The sequence below is a fragment of the Madurella fahalii genome (assembly GCF_045866475.1).
Source record: "Madurella fahalii IFM 68171 DNA, scaffold_5, whole genome shotgun sequence".
Taxonomy (NCBI): domain Eukaryota; kingdom Fungi; phylum Ascomycota; class Sordariomycetes; order Sordariales; genus Madurella; species Madurella fahalii.
In genome coordinates, this window is record NW_027263975.1 from 3,198,837 (window position 1) to 3,216,339 (window position 17,503).

The following is a 17,503-nucleotide window of genomic DNA, read 5'->3' on the forward strand; positions in this document are numbered from 1 at the left end:
TATCTACTAGGTACTATAACTTCATCCCGGATCTTCGGCCGGTCATCCCCAAGCTCCATCAGAGGCTCTCATTACAACAACGTTGGTAGGTAGCCATGCAGTATAGTGAACGTATCCTAGTTTGCAGATCTGGTACCGCCCACAGCAGTGCTGTAAGCGATATTGGCGGATAAATGTTGCTAGGCGGTGTTCGAAGCTACCAGGTAGTTGAGGTGTTCAGTACTTACAAGTTAAGTTAACAAGAGTGGTATATTGAAGGAACATATAGGGGCTAGACCAGCGTTTCTGACAATTGTACGTATTGTCTGGGAGTGATTCCTACAGATTGCACGTCATACACGATCCTTCGAAAGAAAATTTTAGCCAGAAGGACTGAAGACGGGTCTCTGGGGCTGTGCAGCGGCTACGTAGAGGGTTACCCTAGCTCAGTGAAGAGTCGGGGAAGCTCAGGCGAAATCAGCCACAGCTCACCGCAGCTCAGGATTATGAATAACAATGGCAATTGTAAGTGCCCACATTCGTCTCATATAACTAGGCTGTTTTGCCCGAACTCGGACCCCTGAGTCAATCGGTCCTCCGGTGGCTATTCGCAGCGGCGACCCTCCACACCCCGGGGATGCACTGCTCGACTGCTTCATCGGCGGGGCTGTGGACATGGAGCAAGTAGCCGCCAGCTACTTGCTGCAGCAATGCCTCCTTGAACAAGGCACCGCCGGTCCGGCCCCTTTTCCCTCACACCTTCCGGGCACCAATGAGCGTTGACTGTGGAAGCGGAGGATGGCTACCAGAACTTGTGGCTGGTCCGTCAATCTGCTGCCGAGGCATTCTCACTGGGGGGCTTCAACTATAACATGTTAAAGAGGGAAAAAAAGGTGAATATTATCTTCATGATACCAGCTACAGCATGACGCGTGGACTACGCTGATAAGAGGTAAGATATAGTACTAGTACCCCAGCTTGGTCGGTGTCAACAGAATTGGCGGCCCGACACGGCCTCGCATCATTGTACTTGAGAAGACATGCGTATCGACCAGGACCTTCTCCCCTTCCCCGCTTCTTCGTGGAATACTGCGCTACCGCTCCAATAACTGCGCAGTTTCGGGTGCAAGTTGCGTTCTAGATGGCAACGTATCACTGCTCAGCTTCCGCTGGAGAATATTTCTATGGGTGTTCTTACAGTGTGAGCGTGTAGCAGCTCCCGCATTCTGAAGAAGCTACTTTTGGCGGAGCTCGGCGCCCCTGAAATTGAGTATGGGGATTTGAAGCTGGTGAGGTGTTTGTACCAATGCTACCTACCGTTCTTCACCAGCTAGATCTTTTACTAGATGGGAAGCGTTCCATACCTGCTGACCGTAACTGTATCCGGCCTTTATGTCAGGTTATATATCGGCAGTATGAGCGCCGAGGAGGGCTCGGGTTTGATTTAGGATCTGCTGAGATGGTTGACGCATATACGCTCCATCCTAGGATTGGTTGGGTCAGAATACTGGATAACCATTGTGGTCGGGAAGGCTTCCTCTGATTACTGGCTCAGCGCCGGTCCGGACTGATGGGATGAAGCAGTGCGAGATGTCATCCCCAAAGTACGCAACGACGTCAAAGGGTTGGAGAGATATTGCAATTAACATGGCTCTGGCGACGATAAGGGAATACCCAACCAACCTTATGATACTGATGCACTCCTCTCTCTTGACTATTTCGTTGGATGACTGCAGATGAATGAAGTTGCGCTCGGAAGGGACCCTCTGCTTACTGCCAGCTGTGTTCTGAGCTTCTATCAGTACGGTCTGCTCGTACGTCAATTTGCGAAAGGATATGTACGGCATGGAGTCTCGGCTTGGCGTAACAGAGCAGGCCGTGACCTTCAGGCGGACGGGGTATGAAACAATATCTTTTGACTACGACAAGCTCAACATTGATCTTGCCTGGTTCTCGAGGCAGGCCGCAGAGACATTACTCTCGGTTTCCACGATTCTGGACCAAGTGACGGCTCTGTTTCGACTCGCCCAGTTAATCGAAAGCTACAAGTCGGCCGCAGCTGGTCATGAACTGTCGTCAGTCAAGCCGTCGATTACGACGGAAGATATCAGATCCACCATCCTCCGAGCCGAGCTGTTCCTCAAGAATTCCACCATGTTCTTCTTGAGAGCATGAGGGCGGTGCTCTACAATCGCGTTACAAAGCATGACTCGAATTTAATGAAGCCCATCGCCGTGGTGACCCTCTTCTTTCTTCCCTCCACATTCGTGTCCTCCGTCTTCTCGACCGGCGTTTTTAACTTCCAAGCCAGCAATGGAGGCTAGCCACAGATCATCTCATGCTGGGCCTGGGTTTATCTGCTCCTGTGCCTTCTCCTAACCGACGTCACGCTGCTACTATGGTTGTTTTGGTATCTCTGGCGCAGTCTTTGTTAGAGAAACTTCACCTCATGAAGGCGCACATGGATAACAAAGTGCAAAAATGGCAAACGGCCAGCAGAAAACAGCAGAACACGACAGAGTCCGCAAAGGAGTTCAAAAGTAAAGACGCCGAGAATGGTTGAGGATACACCTTCTAGGCAGTTAGACGCAAACCAGACAGACCAAGCTATACATACGCTAGCTAACAGAATCATGACGGTGCTCGAAAAAGACCGCGATGTTGCGTTAGAAGAGAATAGAGCTGTCTAGGTAAGCAGATGGCCGGAACAACTTTCCCAGCTCTTGTTCATTTACCTAGACGGTTATACCCTGTTGTCTTGCTATTGTACTTTCCTAAAAACACTTAGGATATAATCGCTATCTACGTAGATGTTCTATATAGTTACCATGGTGTTTTAGTTACATTCCATATAACGGAACTACTACTCTTCATACTACTACTAACCCCTCTTCAAGGAGACATAGTGAAACAGTATAGAAATATATCTACACCTACATCTACAGACATATTATATCAGGGAGAGGCGCAAGTACAGTATACAATAGGATAGATAGGAAAGGGCCAGGTAAAAATACAATAATGGGTTCCTACAACCTACACAAGGTTAAAACAATATATCCAAATAGAGCTTCCTCCAATTAGAAGGAGGCCTTATTATATATAATGTAAGCCCACAAGTCAATGCTGTTAACCGTTTGCGCAAAAAAAAAAAAAAAAAAAAATTCTCAGTTCAAAGCACCGCCAGCCTTTATTCAGCAGCGGGCACCTTAAATGCTGTATACAACAACTCAGTAGCGGCGGCACGCCATCACTGTGACCGAAGCGCGAGCAAATCATTCTATCTGCACCTAGGCTCCGCGCTTGCGCAGAAACTCCTCCACCACGGCATTGAACCGCTCTGGATTCTCCCAAAACGCAAAGTGGCTGCCCCTCCCCTCGGTCGAGAAGGTGTAGTGCTTGCCGCGCGGCATCTGTGACGCGACCCACTCGACCCCCGCGAGCGCCAGGGCGGGGACGGCGATGCGCGGGAGCACGTCGCGCCAGTCCCGGAAGGCGTGGTCGAGGAGGAGCGCCGCCGCGTTGGCGTCGCTCATCTTGGCGTTCTGCGACAGCACCTACTGGTAGTCGGCCTCGGACACGGACGCGGTAAACATGCCCCGGACGAGGCCCGGCATCTGCGCGGCCATATCGGCGGCGATGTCATATACCTGGCCCGGGGTAAAGATGGCCGAGAGTGCGGCAGCTTGCTTGTCGGTCCAGTACGGATCGCGCACTTATAACAGCCGCCTAGTCGGCCACGACGAGGCTGCTGATACGGTGGTGGGCGTCCGGGTACTGATCCCACCATACCCACACGACCGAGGATCGCATCGAATACCCAACGATAGTTACATCTTATAGGTAGAGCTCTTGTCGGACGTCGTTCAGGTCAGTGGCGAAGTAACTAATACAGTAGCCGAAATTGGGATTTTCGCAACTACCCTAGCCGCATATATCATAAGTCATAACTCGGAAGCCGGTGCTAACAAAATAGTCGACCTGTTTACGCCATTCAGCAGCCGCCTAGCGCCAACCTGGGATAAAGAGGATCTAGTTACCACTACTCGGCCCGCTCTGTATATACTTCAAGTGGACGCCGTCCCTAGTCTGGATAGTACCTGTACACCGCTCCAAGGCCACCGATGCGCCAAATAACCGGAAGGCCGAGGCGAGGAGTAGCGGGAGTCTCATAGCCGGCGCACGGGCTTGTCCTTCCCCCTCGGGTTAAGAGTGTTTGGCGATCGAGCGTCGGGGATGACATGGGAAGGAATAAACAAATGAAGGGTGCGAGACGGACCTAAATGAAAACGAAAAGGCTTGCTGACGGGGTTGGGGTGATGCGGGGTCCCTCAGCACTTGTCCGGATTTAGTGGAAATCTGACGGCTCGTAGGCAAGGATGGGACTCATACAGCGTGTATAGATCAATATTAGGCAAGGTACATAACTAGGTAGTTCGTTGATTCTGCTTCCGCAACCTAAACAGAACCGGGACATCTGACGGGAATTCCGGAGGTCTTGAAGCAGCGCATTGGGCGCTGATCCGCCCGCGCACAACTCTGCCGTCTTTCGCCATAAGCTTGACTGGATGCAAGGGACCCGAAGGCTGCCATGGCCCTCCTTGAAGTCTTGAGGGGGCAAGGATCCGGAATTGGCCAAGTCTACTATCATATTATGTACCTTCTCCACTCTCACTGTCCTCGCTCATTCGTCAACCAAAAAAAAAAAAAAAAGAAAAGAAAAAGAAAAAGAAACACCACATCCCGATATCTTTCTCGCCTTAATAACCTCGGCTACGACGCAGCCGACTAACTTCAGCGCCATCAGGGCCAATACGTACGCTTCTCGCACACGCCGCAAAGCTAGGAATCGTCAGTAGAACTGACTTGGGTGTTGAGGGGCGTGCCTCAGGCTCTTTAGCTTCACTCATAGCCTGAATCACGAACCGGCACCCGAATTCGCAGACCCTTATGATTCAAGACGGGTAGGTGAGTCAGCATCAAAAGACCAGCTGGCAGCAGAGACCATTTCTACCCAGACACAGTATGAATGGCACGGAGAACAATACTATCGCCAGGGAAGCGCAGGTGATGGTTATTTGAGCCACTGATGCAAAAGCTTACATGCCCTGGCGCAGACTGAGCCTTGCCTGGCATGGCCTCTCGGAGACAGAAGACTAGGTACTGCGTCGCGAGCCCAAGAAAGAGCAGAGTTCGAGCCACGACAGCAGGAGCGCCCCTTGCAAGGACCAATTTGAAGTGCGCTCGAATCTGGGGAAAAGGGTCGCGCGGTGGTCCGAGAGGGCCGCGCCGACGGTGCACCGGTTTGAACCCGTCCCAGACTAGGTCGATGATATGGGCCTCTGTCTTGTGTACTCGCCCAGGTAGAGGCTGCACTCGGCGACCCTCCCTGAGTTTCCTTAGGCTGGCATCCTCCCGCACCCAGGCGGAAACCAGGCTACCGTCTGAACGATCCGATGTTTAGCGCGAGGCTGGCAGAGCCGCATGAGGTATGAAATAACTCCGAGAAGTGGGGTAAGTTGGTTTCCAAGGGATAGCCATCTTGTCTCCAGGGTCACATCGTCATTTCTACACTTTGGTTGATGCAAAACCACATTGATCCGAGAATGGCAATGGCTATCGAAGAACCGCGACCCTACCTGACCGCGTCAGCGTTAGCGACGGCGTTGGTTACGTTGCTCGTAGGAAACGTGTTATGGAATGTAGGGAACCCTTACCTCTTGCTCCGTGCGAAGACCGACTGACCCCGCAGCTCATGATGAACATCGTCACATCGCCAGTCCCTTCTTCAGTCCCTGGTCCATTTCTCGCTCGACTTTCACACAAATGGATCCTCCTAGTCGACTTATCCGGATACCGTGGCCGCACCGTCGATGCGCTCCACCGAAAATACGGCCCTATCGTTCGCCTAGCTCCCAACGAGGTGTCATTTTCCTGCAAGGAGGCAGTCAAGTCCATCTACGGGCTAGGGGCCACTGTGATGAAGAGTGCTGCTTACGAAAACTTTGGTCGCAAGGGTCTCTTCCATATGCGGGACCCGCAGGAGCACCGTGAGCGCCAGCGCCGCGTCTCGCACATCTTCAGCGCCAATTCGCTGCAGCAGATGGAGCCACTGGTCCAGTCGGTCATGGACCGCACCGTGGCAGCCATCAGCAAGCGCTGCGGCGAGGAGGTCGACGCGCTGCACTGGTGTCGCATGATGGCTCTTGACGTTGCGGGGGAAGTTCTCATGGGCAAGGATTTTGGCGCATTCGACGGCGAGGGAACGGCCCCCGTCTATGTCCACCATCTCGACAACGCTTTCATCGTCTGGAATCTTCAGGGTATTGCCCCGCGGCTGGCCCGGGCACTAGAGTGGCTTCCTATCAAGAGGCTACAAGAGTTTTTGGCCGCCGGAGACTACGTATACACCTACGGGAGAGACGCCGTGCAGGAATACCTCGGGCTGAACGGCCGCACTTCGAGCCGTCACACCCTCTTGACGAAGCTGATCGCCGGCAACACCGAGACCGGCGCCGAGCCCTTGGCGGGCTCGGAAATCGACACCGAGGTCTCCAACATAACTTTTGCTGCGGTCGATACCACCGGGAACACAGCAACATACGCGCTGTATCGTCTCGCCTGCAGCCCGGAGTGGCAGGAGAAGCTGCAGCGTGAGATCCGCAACTCGCGCGCCAGGGAGACAAAGTTTGCGTACAAGACTGTCCAGACGCTGCCCCTGCTGAATGCCGTCTTCGTGGAGACGCAGAGGTTGCACCCCGCGGCGCCGAGCGCCCTGCCCAGGGAGACGGTCGACCCGATCACCGAGATTGCCGGGCTACAGTTGCCTGCAAAAGTTGTCCAACCCCGATTGTGGCATGGATCATGTGCTGACAATATCGTATAGACTCTCGTCTCGATGCAAGCGCTGACCACGCAGCGAGACCCCGCCAATTTTCCTGACCCAGACAAATTCGATCCGTCCCGCTGGTTGACGCCCGACGGCGCCATATATCCAGGCACCCCCGACATGCAGGAGATGATGCTGGTGTGGGGCGGAAAAGGGCCGCGTGTGTGTCCGGGCCGGTATATGGCAACGATGGAGGTTAAGTTGCTGCTTGCCAGGTTGATGGACCGCTTTACTGTTCAGCTGCAGAGCGAATCGACGCATGACGAGATGGTTATGACGGACCATTTCACGTTGATTCCAAAGGGACATCGCTGCGGTCTAGTTTTCATTAAGAGATAAAAAAGACGTTAGCGGCTAACGGACTCGTGAATATCAGTGCCTCCTTGCGTGTTATGTTCTGATACAGCCGCGTTTACCTCAGCATAATGCGGCTGCTAAGCCTCGGGCACCTGTGACCGCGAGCGATTCGGCGCGATCATTTCGTAAGGTGATAAAATGGAAAGCGCCTGAAGATTTGAGATGCCTGAGGAATGGGGCCGGGGCATTTGGCCTAGGGAAATATAGGTCCGCTATCGGTGCTCTAAAATGATAGTACTTAATTGTGTCTGCAGCTAAAGATAGAGCAGGCACGGCAATGATTGGTTAGCTCCATTTAAGAGGATACTGTTTTGTCAAGAACATCTGTATGTTTACACATGATTTGCCTCCCGCAATTTTATGCACACTCATGTGTTTTACCTCCCTCGGGCTATATTAGAGAGCCACCATAGTTATGTCCTTTAAATAAATAACTTCCAGTTTCTAAATCATACCTTTTAGCTCACCATCCTTCAGAAAGAAAGGGTCTAGAAGTGCCAGGAAGAAGGTGTGGCCATGAGCTGAAAGTTGGCTCAAGGTAGCTGAACTGGGCCAGTCCACCACCAGCCACCTAGCTGTACAATACTACCCCGCTAACTAATACCGAGAGTGCAACCTACTACTTATCTAGCGTATTGTAACTACTGACAATAGCTGGACTACTAATGTAGCTAGCCTTATATAGATCAAGTACTTCGACCATTATATAGTACCCGGGATAAAGGGTATATACCGGTTGTTGATTCTTAACGGCCACGAAAGCCACTGCCCGATTAAGTCCGAGCTCTACTACCGGTAGAACCATATCATTACACTCTACATGCCAGTACACTCCTCCCACAAGTACTAGCCACTTGATGTTGGCTGTTATTAACCAGCTTATCAAAGGTACAATAGCTATAATGCACCAGGTAGCTCTCCTTTAGTCAGAGGTCTCATAGCTCCACAAGGCCAACGAGGCACTAAGGAAGTGTTAGAGGGCCAAAGAATACGTATATAGCTCGGAGAATCACTTCCTATACAAGATGTACAGGATCTACTAGGCTAGAAGGCCGTAGGTAGGGCAGTAGTCCAAGAAACACAACAGGATGGTAGCAGTGCAAGGGGAGCTCGTACGAAGGTTCGGTGCTGTGGTATGTATGGCAAGCCTGGCTGTAATGCGCGTACTTGTCAGGAGGCTGCAGATACCTCAGACTCAGCTATTTCTGATGTAATTGTAGTTAGTTCCTAGTGTTGTTGTATAGCAATTGAAGATAGTTTTGATGGTGTAGTAGAAAGTGCGCAGCTCGCCTATATGCGCCTCGGCTTGAGGAAGTTGAGGGTGGTTTGGTGTCAGATCGAAAATTGGGGATTGCTGTGAGAAAAGGAGAGTGAAAGGATGATTCGCATTGAAGGAGCAGCGTCTGCGCAGCTATCGCTTCTAAGGAGGTGGTAGGTGAGTGTTGAACTCTGAACCTTCCAAAACTTCCGGCGAAGCCGGTAATTTATAGGCCCCTGACCCTGGCAGTGCCCCGCCTGCACCTGACATCCTCCTGCACCTGACAAGGTACTCCCCCTTGCTTGGGTTCCTCCTGGAACCCGTATAGAGCTCTCTTCGACTGGCTAGCTGCGTAACTGGTGCTCTTTGACTGCGCGATCGTAGCTGCAACGAACTGACTGACTCTCGAAGGCTGAATCGCTGACTGCAGCGAGCTGACCGACTCTCCCTCGAAGACCGAATCGAACTGACTGACTGCCCTCTGCAACTGCGTAAAAGGTGCTTTTTGACTGTGTGACTGTAGCTACAATGAACTGACTGACTCTCGAAGGCTGAATCGAACTGACTGACTGCTATCTGCAATCTCGAAGGCTAAATCGAACTGACTGACTGCAGTGAGCTAACTAACTCTCCCTCGACGGCCGAATCGAACTAACTGACTGCCATCTGCAACTGCATAAAAGGTGTTTTTTGACTGCGTTGCCGTAGCTGCAACGAACTGATCTCTCGAAGACTGAATCGAATTACCTGACTGTAGCGAGTCGACTAACTCTCCTTCGAAGGCCGAATCGAACTGACTGACTACCTCCCCCTCTCTAGGGTTCCTCCTGGAACCTATATCTTGAATTGCCGGCTAGCGAAATTAGTTGCAGGCGCTGAAGCTGCTTGGACGTATCGTAAGCAGCGACACTGCTCTATAATGGAATTCGTCCCTTCAATCCTGTTCCTCCAAGACAAGCACTTGCAGTACGCCTCCCTGGCTCCCGCGTACAGGCCCACCGAACAGAGATACTGCTTAAGAGCAGGCCTACTCACGCGTTGTCTCAGAAGACCAACGCTCTTTTATAGCGCCCACGCTCCTCCACAGCAGAGCTCCCAGTTGCCCTCGCTGCCCCTCCCGTACCGCAGACTAGCTAGATATTACTACCCCCTTATCTCGCACCTCCCGAGCTGCCTAACGGCGGTAAACGCTAGACTCACGCTTACCCAATAGGCTCGTTGACCGATTGCTCCTTTATAACGCCTTCCGAGCGCTATGCCTGACAAGCGCTAGAGCTACCCTAACGGCCCGGCAGAGGTTCCTTCTAGGCAAGTGCTTGCGCCTTCCTAGCTCCCGCGTACAGGCCCACCGAACAGAGATACTGCTTAAGAGCAGGCCTACTCACACGTTATCTCAGAAGACCAAACGCTCTTTTATAGCGCCCACGCTCCTCCACAGCAGAGCTCCCAGTTGTCCTCGCTGCCCCCTATCGTCCTCCAAGGTTACTTGACGGCGGTAAGCGCTAGGCTCACGCTTACCCAATAGGCTCGTTAACCGATTGCTCCTTTTAACGCCTTTTAAGCGCTACGCCTAAGTGTTAGAGTAACTCCAACGGCCCAGCAGATCTTGCCTAATAGAGGGTCTCCCTCTATAGGACTTCTTGCAGCTCTCAAGGATATCTCGCAGCTCTCAAGCAGCGAACTCAATCCTGCCTAGCAAAGGGGCTCCCTCCTATACAGGACTTCTTGCAGCTCTCAAACAGCAAAACCAATCGCCTAGTAGAGGGGCTCCCTCCTATACAGGACTTCTCGCGGCTCTCAACCAGCAATAACGTAGCTCCTAGACGTAAGCTAATTATAGGCAGTATACTGCCCTGCTGCAAGCACTTGGATAATCGAAACAGAAAGTAATCAGGCCTGACTAAATAGTACGTCACTCGACGATTGAAGGAACTGCTTCTTACATTACATCATCTTTTTTCTCTTGTATTTTTGCATGATCCTAGCGCGTACGGGGTAGCTGCGTAGCTTGGTAGCTGAACTTTGCGAATAACGTCATCTTGACGCTCGGTAGGCTGGCCAAATCTTCGAAGTGGTTTGACTTCCTCGCATCGTATATAGCGTCTGCGACAGCTTCTGAGCTAGGGAATCGCTGTTCGTGAGCTGCGCGCTCCTTCGGCGAATATCCTAACGGTCCCCCGCTCTAAGGGTAGAGTTCAACGTGTCAGATCGAAAATTGGGGATTGCTGTGAGAAAAGGAGAGTGAAAGGATGATTCGCATTGAAGGAGCAGCGTCTACGCAGCTATCGCTTCTAAGGAGGTGGTAGGTGACAGTGTTGAACTCTGAACCTTCTAAAACTTCCGGCGAAGCCGGTAATTTATAGGCCCCTGACCCTGGCAGTGCCCCGCCTGCACCTGACACCCTCCTGCACCTGACATTTGGTTTTCAAAGTATTGGGCTGTTTCTAAGGAAACGTCTATCTTGGGTACCGTGCTGTGCCAGTTGATGTAGCTTGATTATTATTTGATGCTTGGGACCTGGAGGGGGTTCTTACTGTCGAGTATATATTGTCGGCGCCGATGACGAAGTCGGCGGTGATAGAACCCTACTTTCCATCCCGATCGATAAAGCTAACTGTTATAACTTGGTTTTAGTAGCTGTAGTCTAGCTTTGTAACCTGTTTCTCGGTATGATACTCTGCCCTACCGTTGTCTAGCCTGCCCGGGGGCGGATTCGGAATAGTATTAGATACCAGGCTGTCAAAGTTAGTGCGGAGGATGTAGTATAGCAGATCCCAACCTGTCTGGTACCTGAGGACGTTGAGGTGTATAAAGTCCTGGCGGACGGTATGTAGTTCTGTACGCCTGTATCGTCGTATTGCCTTAAAAGCTTCTTAATAGCGGGCCTGAAGGCTATACCGGCCTGATAGCTGCTGTGTACGTCGTTGGGGTCCTGTTCGAGGATGACGATATTGCTGCCGTAGCGCTTGAGGTATAGGCCGTGTATTAGGTCCGCGAGGGAGCTTCCGACCTGAAAGACGGGGTTAAGTAATTCATCATTTCTGGTAGTCTGGGACACTTTACGAGGGCCTCTTGCTAATTTATAAGCTGGGCATTGAAGCTTCGCTTCAATGAGAACGAGCACTCTTGTCTGGTCTCAAAAGGTCATGTTACTAATACAACATCATCACCGCATTCACCCCTAGAAGTGTCAGTGGGGTGATCACCCCAGAGTTCCAGGTGCTAATCAGCTACGTTTGACCCTACGAGGATGGTGCGCCGTGCTCTTGGTAAGGATTGCGCCGATCTTACCTTACGGTGGTAAACCCCTCAACATAGCCACCCTAGCAAGGCCGATTACTAATTAGTTCCCCAAAGACCTCAAACCAGACAGCTTAACCTGACCACAACACTCTCAACATCAACATATCCAAAAGCCGGGAAATCCGCAAGATACACTCAACGCGATGCCGCACATCCCTCGCTCAGCGTTCCCACGCATTCCAAACTTCAAAGACTCCGAAGCCTACACCATGAGGCCCGATCAAATCGCCTACCTTGAACGTGTCAAGCAAGAAGCGCCCAACCGCTGCGAGATCTGCGACCACCTGCTTCCCACATTCGAGGACCGCGAGAGGCACGTGACAGAGACGAAGCACTGTGCATGCCCCGAGTGCGAACGTTACATCCAGCCCGGTTTCGTATACAGCCACTGGGAGGTGCTGCATGACGATATCCACTGGAACGACCACCAAATCAACGCCGGCGACAAGGACACGCTGCTTGCCGCGCTCCCTTGGGTAAGGGAAGAGTTCCGGAAGAGGTTCCCGCACCGGGATGTGAATGCCTGGTTGGGTTTGAGCGAGCAGGAAGCTGCTGGGAAAGCAAAGAAAGACGGGGAGACGATAGGTGAAACGAAAGCTTCGCTCTGAAGTTGCTGAGTGGTTTCCTAAATTTGAACCATTTGACATCTAGCAGGCGATCGGTCGTCCTCTATCCAGATCGTATTCATGCCACAATTTGCCTGCTTTTTTTTTTTTTTTTTTCTTTTTTTTTTTTTTTTTTTGATCGCTAGCAGTTCGTTATGTGCAATACAATTCCGATGCCGTTTGCTTTCAGTCAGCCGAACGAGGGAGTAGCCTAAGTCTTTAGCCTTCCGCCAGCAACAGACATCATGACAGTTCCAATATTATAAGTCTTTTACAGCCATTACAATAGCTAGCTATGCATCGTCATGTCAAGATGGGGCTTCGACTAGATACTATATACCATCACCCTCTGATCTTGGCCGACGTACCCGTCGTCTTCCGCTCATCCGCAACTCAAAGAGCCTCAGGGCCGTCACCATCACCATAAGTGTCCACCGCTTACCCAATCTCCCAAACGGCCAACCCTTTTGAACACCAACTTGAAAGCGTGCTTCTACGACGTAATCTTGCCAGACAACAACTCCACCACAACCGCCTCGCTGCACTCATCCCCATCCCTTTTCCCCACACACGACACCCCCAAGCTGCAGCACCAACGCCCACCGGAGAAAGTCGCACGAGACCAGACCCGTTCGCCTTCCCAGCATTGAGGTACTGAAGGCTTTGGAGGATTCGGGGATGCAGGGGAGGTTGGAAGGGGAGGGATAGTGGCTGTAGAGGTTCATGACAGGGGGAAAGGGGCAGTAGGGGGAGGGAGCCGAGGGAGTCGCTTTACCGGGATGACGCTCCGGAGGTTAAAACTCGCAGGGAAAGCATTTTCTATTCCGCACATAATTACCTGAAGTAGGACCGTCCAGGAGTTCTGGTCTTTAGACAGCACACATGATTCGACACCTTTTTCGATACCCGTTGCGCCTTCTCACTTGGAGAGCTTCTCATGCGTAGGAAGCAGTCTCCTTCTCCCTAGAGAGACCTCGATCTGGATCCGCTTCTTTGACCTTGTCCAGGCTGTAGGGACCCGACTTGTTGAGTTGTTACCTGGTCTTGTCTGTGTTTTCTGTCCGGCCGCAGGCCGTCTGTGCCCTTCCCTTTGTTTTGTTTTGTTAGTGGGCGTAATTGTGTGTTCTTGCACTACTACTTCGCGAAAGCTTGGCCGGGGCATATAGAAGGTATGGATGCCACACAGGAACCCGAGTATGCCGCCATTGGCAATGATGTTGAATTATTTGTCTGAACCGCGACTACTCGGCGATGCCGTTCTAGCAAAAGATGCGACCGGAACCGGAGAGGACAGCTGAGTAAGGGCGGCACCTGTGTAGCTTATGGCGAGCGGTAAACTGTCGACGGAGGGGCTGAGGCCCTGGTCAGGGTCTATGACCTCGGTTATTAGGAAGAACCGTTGGGCTGGGATAGGGATGTGGCTTTTCTTGTGACGGGAGCGACAGCCACGATGGCTGCAATGCTGAGTGTGTAGGCTGTGTAGGTATTATGATGACTGGTGTATTGGGTATTGGGTTGACGTGGCGGCAAACACGGGTTTTGTTGTTGGCATTGAGTGAGACTACAGCAACTGAGGGATCGGGCCAACCTCATACCCTCTTGGTCTAGATACCGTATGGGGCTGACACTCGGAATGGCAGGTGCAGGAGACGGCGAGTTCGTTTTGTAATTCGAATTGTAGAGAAAAACCGGGTCTGATAAGCGGGTGTTCGCTAGTAGTCGACCAAGGCCATCGGCAGGCTAGGGGAAACGCGTTCAGAATGTCGCATCCATGGGCAAAACTTACTCGACGCTGCGCATGTTCGTATATCCCATTTGCACCGTTAGGTGCTCCCTAAGTCAGTTCATCGACGTTCAAGGCCATGAGGGCAACAGCCGGTTTATACGTTGTTCAACTGGATGGATTATGGCGGGACGGAAACAAAAGTGAAAAAAAAAAAAAAAAAAAAAAAAAAAAAAAAAAAAAACACAGGAAGAGAAGAGTCATACAAAAAAGACTAAAAAGACTGGGCCACAAAGGCTTGATTCTTGTGCCAACCTCCTTGTTACGCGAGCGGGCGGAAACAGAAAGACGACCGGATGTGTGATTAGACCTAATTAACGTAAGGTACCATCACTCAGCGGTAAATATGAATGCCAAAACGGGAAGAGTATGCCAGCATTGTCTTGCCACTTTAGTAGCAGCTGCTGAGCGTGTTAGACGACATCGTAGGACAGGCTACAAACTTGATTGAGCACAGCGACGACTATAACCCAACTACTTTATTACAACGATCACGTCTCGGATGACGAATGGTAGCGGCTCTAGAAGGAGGAACTTCTGCTTCTAAACCCTGGGCCAAGGTTGAGCCTTTTCTGAAGGGCGATGGACGGCCCCCGGCCGCTCCGTCCGACGAAGCGTCTCTTCACTGCCAGTTTTAAAACCTCCTTCTACTGAACTGAGACGAATGTCGCTCTCTTTTCCGATTGACGATTGGATAAGGCGTGTGAGCGAGCCGCGCAGCTTCGGGAAGGAGAGCTTGCGTGCGAGGCGTTCCTGCATGGGACGAAGGGTGGGAAGGCAGGCGCTCAACACGCCGACATTGGTCTCAATGATGGTCCAGTAGTAGACTTTGGTGTAGATCCCTAAAGACCCGCGTCAGCGTTCCATATTCTGACCGCCGTCGAATGCTTGGTTCACAACAACGTACAAGTAGTGTCCACTTCGAGGGATCCTTCGAGGGCGCCGTATATTTCAGTCAAGAAGTGGATTCGAATGACGCCGACGATGCTCACTAAAATACCGAGAAGGAAAATGCCAACGATCATGATCTTTCGCGCAAAGTGCATCTGCAGTTGCCAGATCTTGTAGATTGGTAGTAAGAGGACCAGGACTAAATAACGCATGAGTCAGCTATTTTCTTCTTTCTTTTTCCTTTTATTGGCACAGACGCAGCATGGCGTTTTGGGTATGCTTACAATCAGTGGCAACATCTGTCGCCAAGGCGGTGGTGAAGAGTGTCTTCAAGTCGACGCAGGTGAACTCCAGGGTATAATCCCACGAAGAAGCGATCGGCATGCAGGAGACTAGAATGTCAGCTTCATGTACGAGACGCATCATGGTGACTGGGAAGACATACACATGAGCGCAAATGTAAACGTTATCGTCCACGCGATATTAAGCCCAATGAGAATCCAGGTGATCGTCTTGAACCTTGGGGTGCTGAATATGCGTTTATACATCAGGAGGACGCTGATCTTAGTCATTCCCACCGCTGGCCAGGTTAGTATCTGAAGCGCGTATATCGTCTGCGTAGATACGATCAGTGATCACGAAGCAACCTCGTCGCATATCATAATGATGCTTACTTTACCAAAGATTACGGTAGCTTCAGGATCGAGAGGAAATCCGTCGCTGTCATATTGCGCATGGGTTCCGAGACCGCCAAGGTTGGTCACTAACGAGTTGTAACTTGTCAGAGTGCTAGTAGGCCGTGAGGTTCATAATGTAGCTCACTAATAAGAATGTCTACTGTGACAGCAATCGCCAGTATCTAGAGATGCGCTGATGTCAGAAAGAGTAGCATCAATTGGCTCAGATGGAAGGATATCGTACCAGGGCCACGAGGATGGTCCAGTCATCGGATCCCAACTTCTGGCCCTTAATCCGGCGAGCCAGAAACCGAAGCACAACGGCCACGATGGCGACAACTGTGAAGGCAATGCCTAAACCCCATATGGTCGGTTGTTGACTTTCAGATTCCATGTTGACACACTTAAGCGGAACACAAAGATTTTCCAGGGGTGGGGCAATCAGATCCTATGCAAGAGCAGCAAAGAAAGTAACTTTCCTATGCAAGTGGGAATCGTGCCCCAGGTGCCTATCCGGCAACGTGATCGTTTAAATCAGCGTGCTTGCTTGTGGCCCCCAACAGCAAAGTACCTAAGCGGCGCCTTCGTGGTCTCCAGCCCTCGCATCCGGACCTGATGTAGGGGCACGGCGTCAGTGCCCCTGTTAAGCGCCTTTGATGGAATGAAGCTTTTCCAGTCGCTGAGAAAAATGACTAGGATTCGCGGTCGTGATCCTGCAGCCTCGTCGAGTAAAGTTTGGCAGCCTGCTACTTCCCGAGATATATGTGATCATCTAGTGATGAATATATATATATATATATATATATATAACAGATTCTTTCGCAACCCAATACACTACGCTGATAATCCCTGGTTCGGTTCCCTATCACAGGGGCATTGTTCCGATATCATCCGGCAACCGGCCGGGCCAATGCCGGAAAGTGAATAGCGTTATTTTATCGAGCAATGTATTGTATGCAACGCGAATTTTCAGTCGCCAGCTCCAAACTACCTGCCGGGTCCATGGTGTGCTGGATGCTGTTTGGAGGGTGAGCCAAACCCACCATTCTACCACTGGATTTGTCACGATGCATCTGCGGTACCGCGGCGTCCTAAGGACTGGAACAGGGTGCTTATCTAAGGCGGAACACGGCAGCGACTCAGAAACGGCACGGGGCTGACATGGTGGGGAGGACAGCAGGACGCTTGAAAACAGGGGAGGTATAGGATGGTAGGTGTGTTCATAGCGGTGTTACATTCGTCCTTTTAACCACTCGTCTGGAGAGAGGAAAAATTGCCAGCGACACAAATGAAGAGATCTGATAGTCACGCTGAAGGTAACTATGTAAGTCGCTGGACGGGACGCTCAGAATACGGACCCATGAGAAATAGCAAGTACTAGAGGACGGCAGCCATGAGGATTGAGGTACCCAAGCGGAGTGTGGGAGGCCCTAAGTGGGTACCCACCAGAAGGAATCATTCGTCGCCTCGGGAGGGTCTGTTTTTACTCGGGACCACTTGGTTATACTATGTTACACGCCCGGTTACACCAACTGCATCTTGAACCAATGGAGAGCCACTGCACCCTGAAAATCACCCCAACCGAGCCCAAATGACCAACCGCAGCCTGATAACCAGCCGCGGAACTGCAGCAATTGAGATGAACAACTGCAGCCTGCAGAGGACTGCGGAGTAGTCCCAGGTCTGGTTGGTCTTAGGCTGGGACGTGGCACGGAACCTTGTCCTGCCGTCATGTCGGGGCGCGGGGGTGCTGACGGCGGT

General features: G+C 51.6%; 6 protein-coding genes across 6 annotated transcripts; 3 read left to right on the forward strand and 3 right to left on the reverse strand.

Annotated features, from left to right (window-relative positions):
- Positions 1-1,815: 1,815 nt before the first annotated feature.
- Positions 1,816-2,154, forward strand: MFIFM68171_09544 (uncharacterized protein; the record flags this gene model as incomplete). The annotated part of the gene is made up of 1 exon (XM_071064963.1): positions 1,816-2,154. The coding sequence occupies one exon, from the start codon at positions 1,816-1,818 to the stop codon at positions 2,152-2,154; it is 339 nt and encodes a 112-aa protein (XP_070921064.1).
- Positions 2,155-3,269: 1,115 nt separating this feature from the next.
- MFIFM68171_09545 (uncharacterized protein) lies at positions 3,270-3,515 on the reverse strand (the record flags this gene model as incomplete). The annotated part of the gene is made up of 1 exon (XM_071064964.1): positions 3,270-3,515. The coding sequence occupies one exon, from the start codon at positions 3,513-3,515 to the stop codon at positions 3,270-3,272; it is 246 nt and encodes an 81-aa protein (XP_070921065.1).
- A 21-nt stretch (positions 3,516-3,536) lies between these two features.
- MFIFM68171_09546 (uncharacterized protein) lies at positions 3,537-4,152 on the reverse strand (the record flags this gene model as incomplete). Its single annotated transcript, XM_071064965.1, has 2 exons — positions 3,537-3,694; positions 4,080-4,152. The coding sequence occupies 2 exons, from the start codon at positions 4,150-4,152 to the stop codon at positions 3,537-3,539; spliced, it is 231 nt and encodes a 76-aa protein (XP_070921066.1).
- A 1,439-nt stretch (positions 4,153-5,591) lies between these two features.
- On the forward strand, positions 5,592-7,207 carry MFIFM68171_09547 (uncharacterized protein; the record flags this gene model as incomplete). The annotated part of the gene is made up of 3 exons (XM_071064966.1): positions 5,592-5,681; positions 5,732-6,814; positions 6,866-7,207. The coding sequence occupies 3 exons, from the start codon at positions 5,592-5,594 to the stop codon at positions 7,205-7,207; spliced, it is 1,515 nt and encodes a 504-aa protein (XP_070921067.1).
- Positions 7,208-11,995: 4,788 nt separating this feature from the next.
- Positions 11,996-12,394, forward strand: MFIFM68171_09548 (uncharacterized protein; the record flags this gene model as incomplete). The annotated part of the gene is made up of 1 exon (XM_071064967.1): positions 11,996-12,394. One exon carries the CDS (start codon positions 11,996-11,998, stop codon positions 12,392-12,394), a length of 399 nt encoding a protein of 132 aa, XP_070921068.1.
- A 2,323-nt stretch (positions 12,395-14,717) lies between these two features.
- MFIFM68171_09549 (uncharacterized protein) lies at positions 14,718-16,136 on the reverse strand (the record flags this gene model as incomplete). Its single annotated transcript, XM_071064968.1, has 7 exons — positions 14,718-15,016; positions 15,082-15,264; positions 15,350-15,457; positions 15,511-15,679; positions 15,740-15,828; positions 15,888-15,924; positions 15,987-16,136. The coding sequence occupies 7 exons, from the start codon at positions 16,134-16,136 to the stop codon at positions 14,718-14,720; spliced, it is 1,035 nt and encodes a 344-aa protein (XP_070921069.1).
- Positions 16,137-17,503: the final 1,367 nt, after the last annotated feature.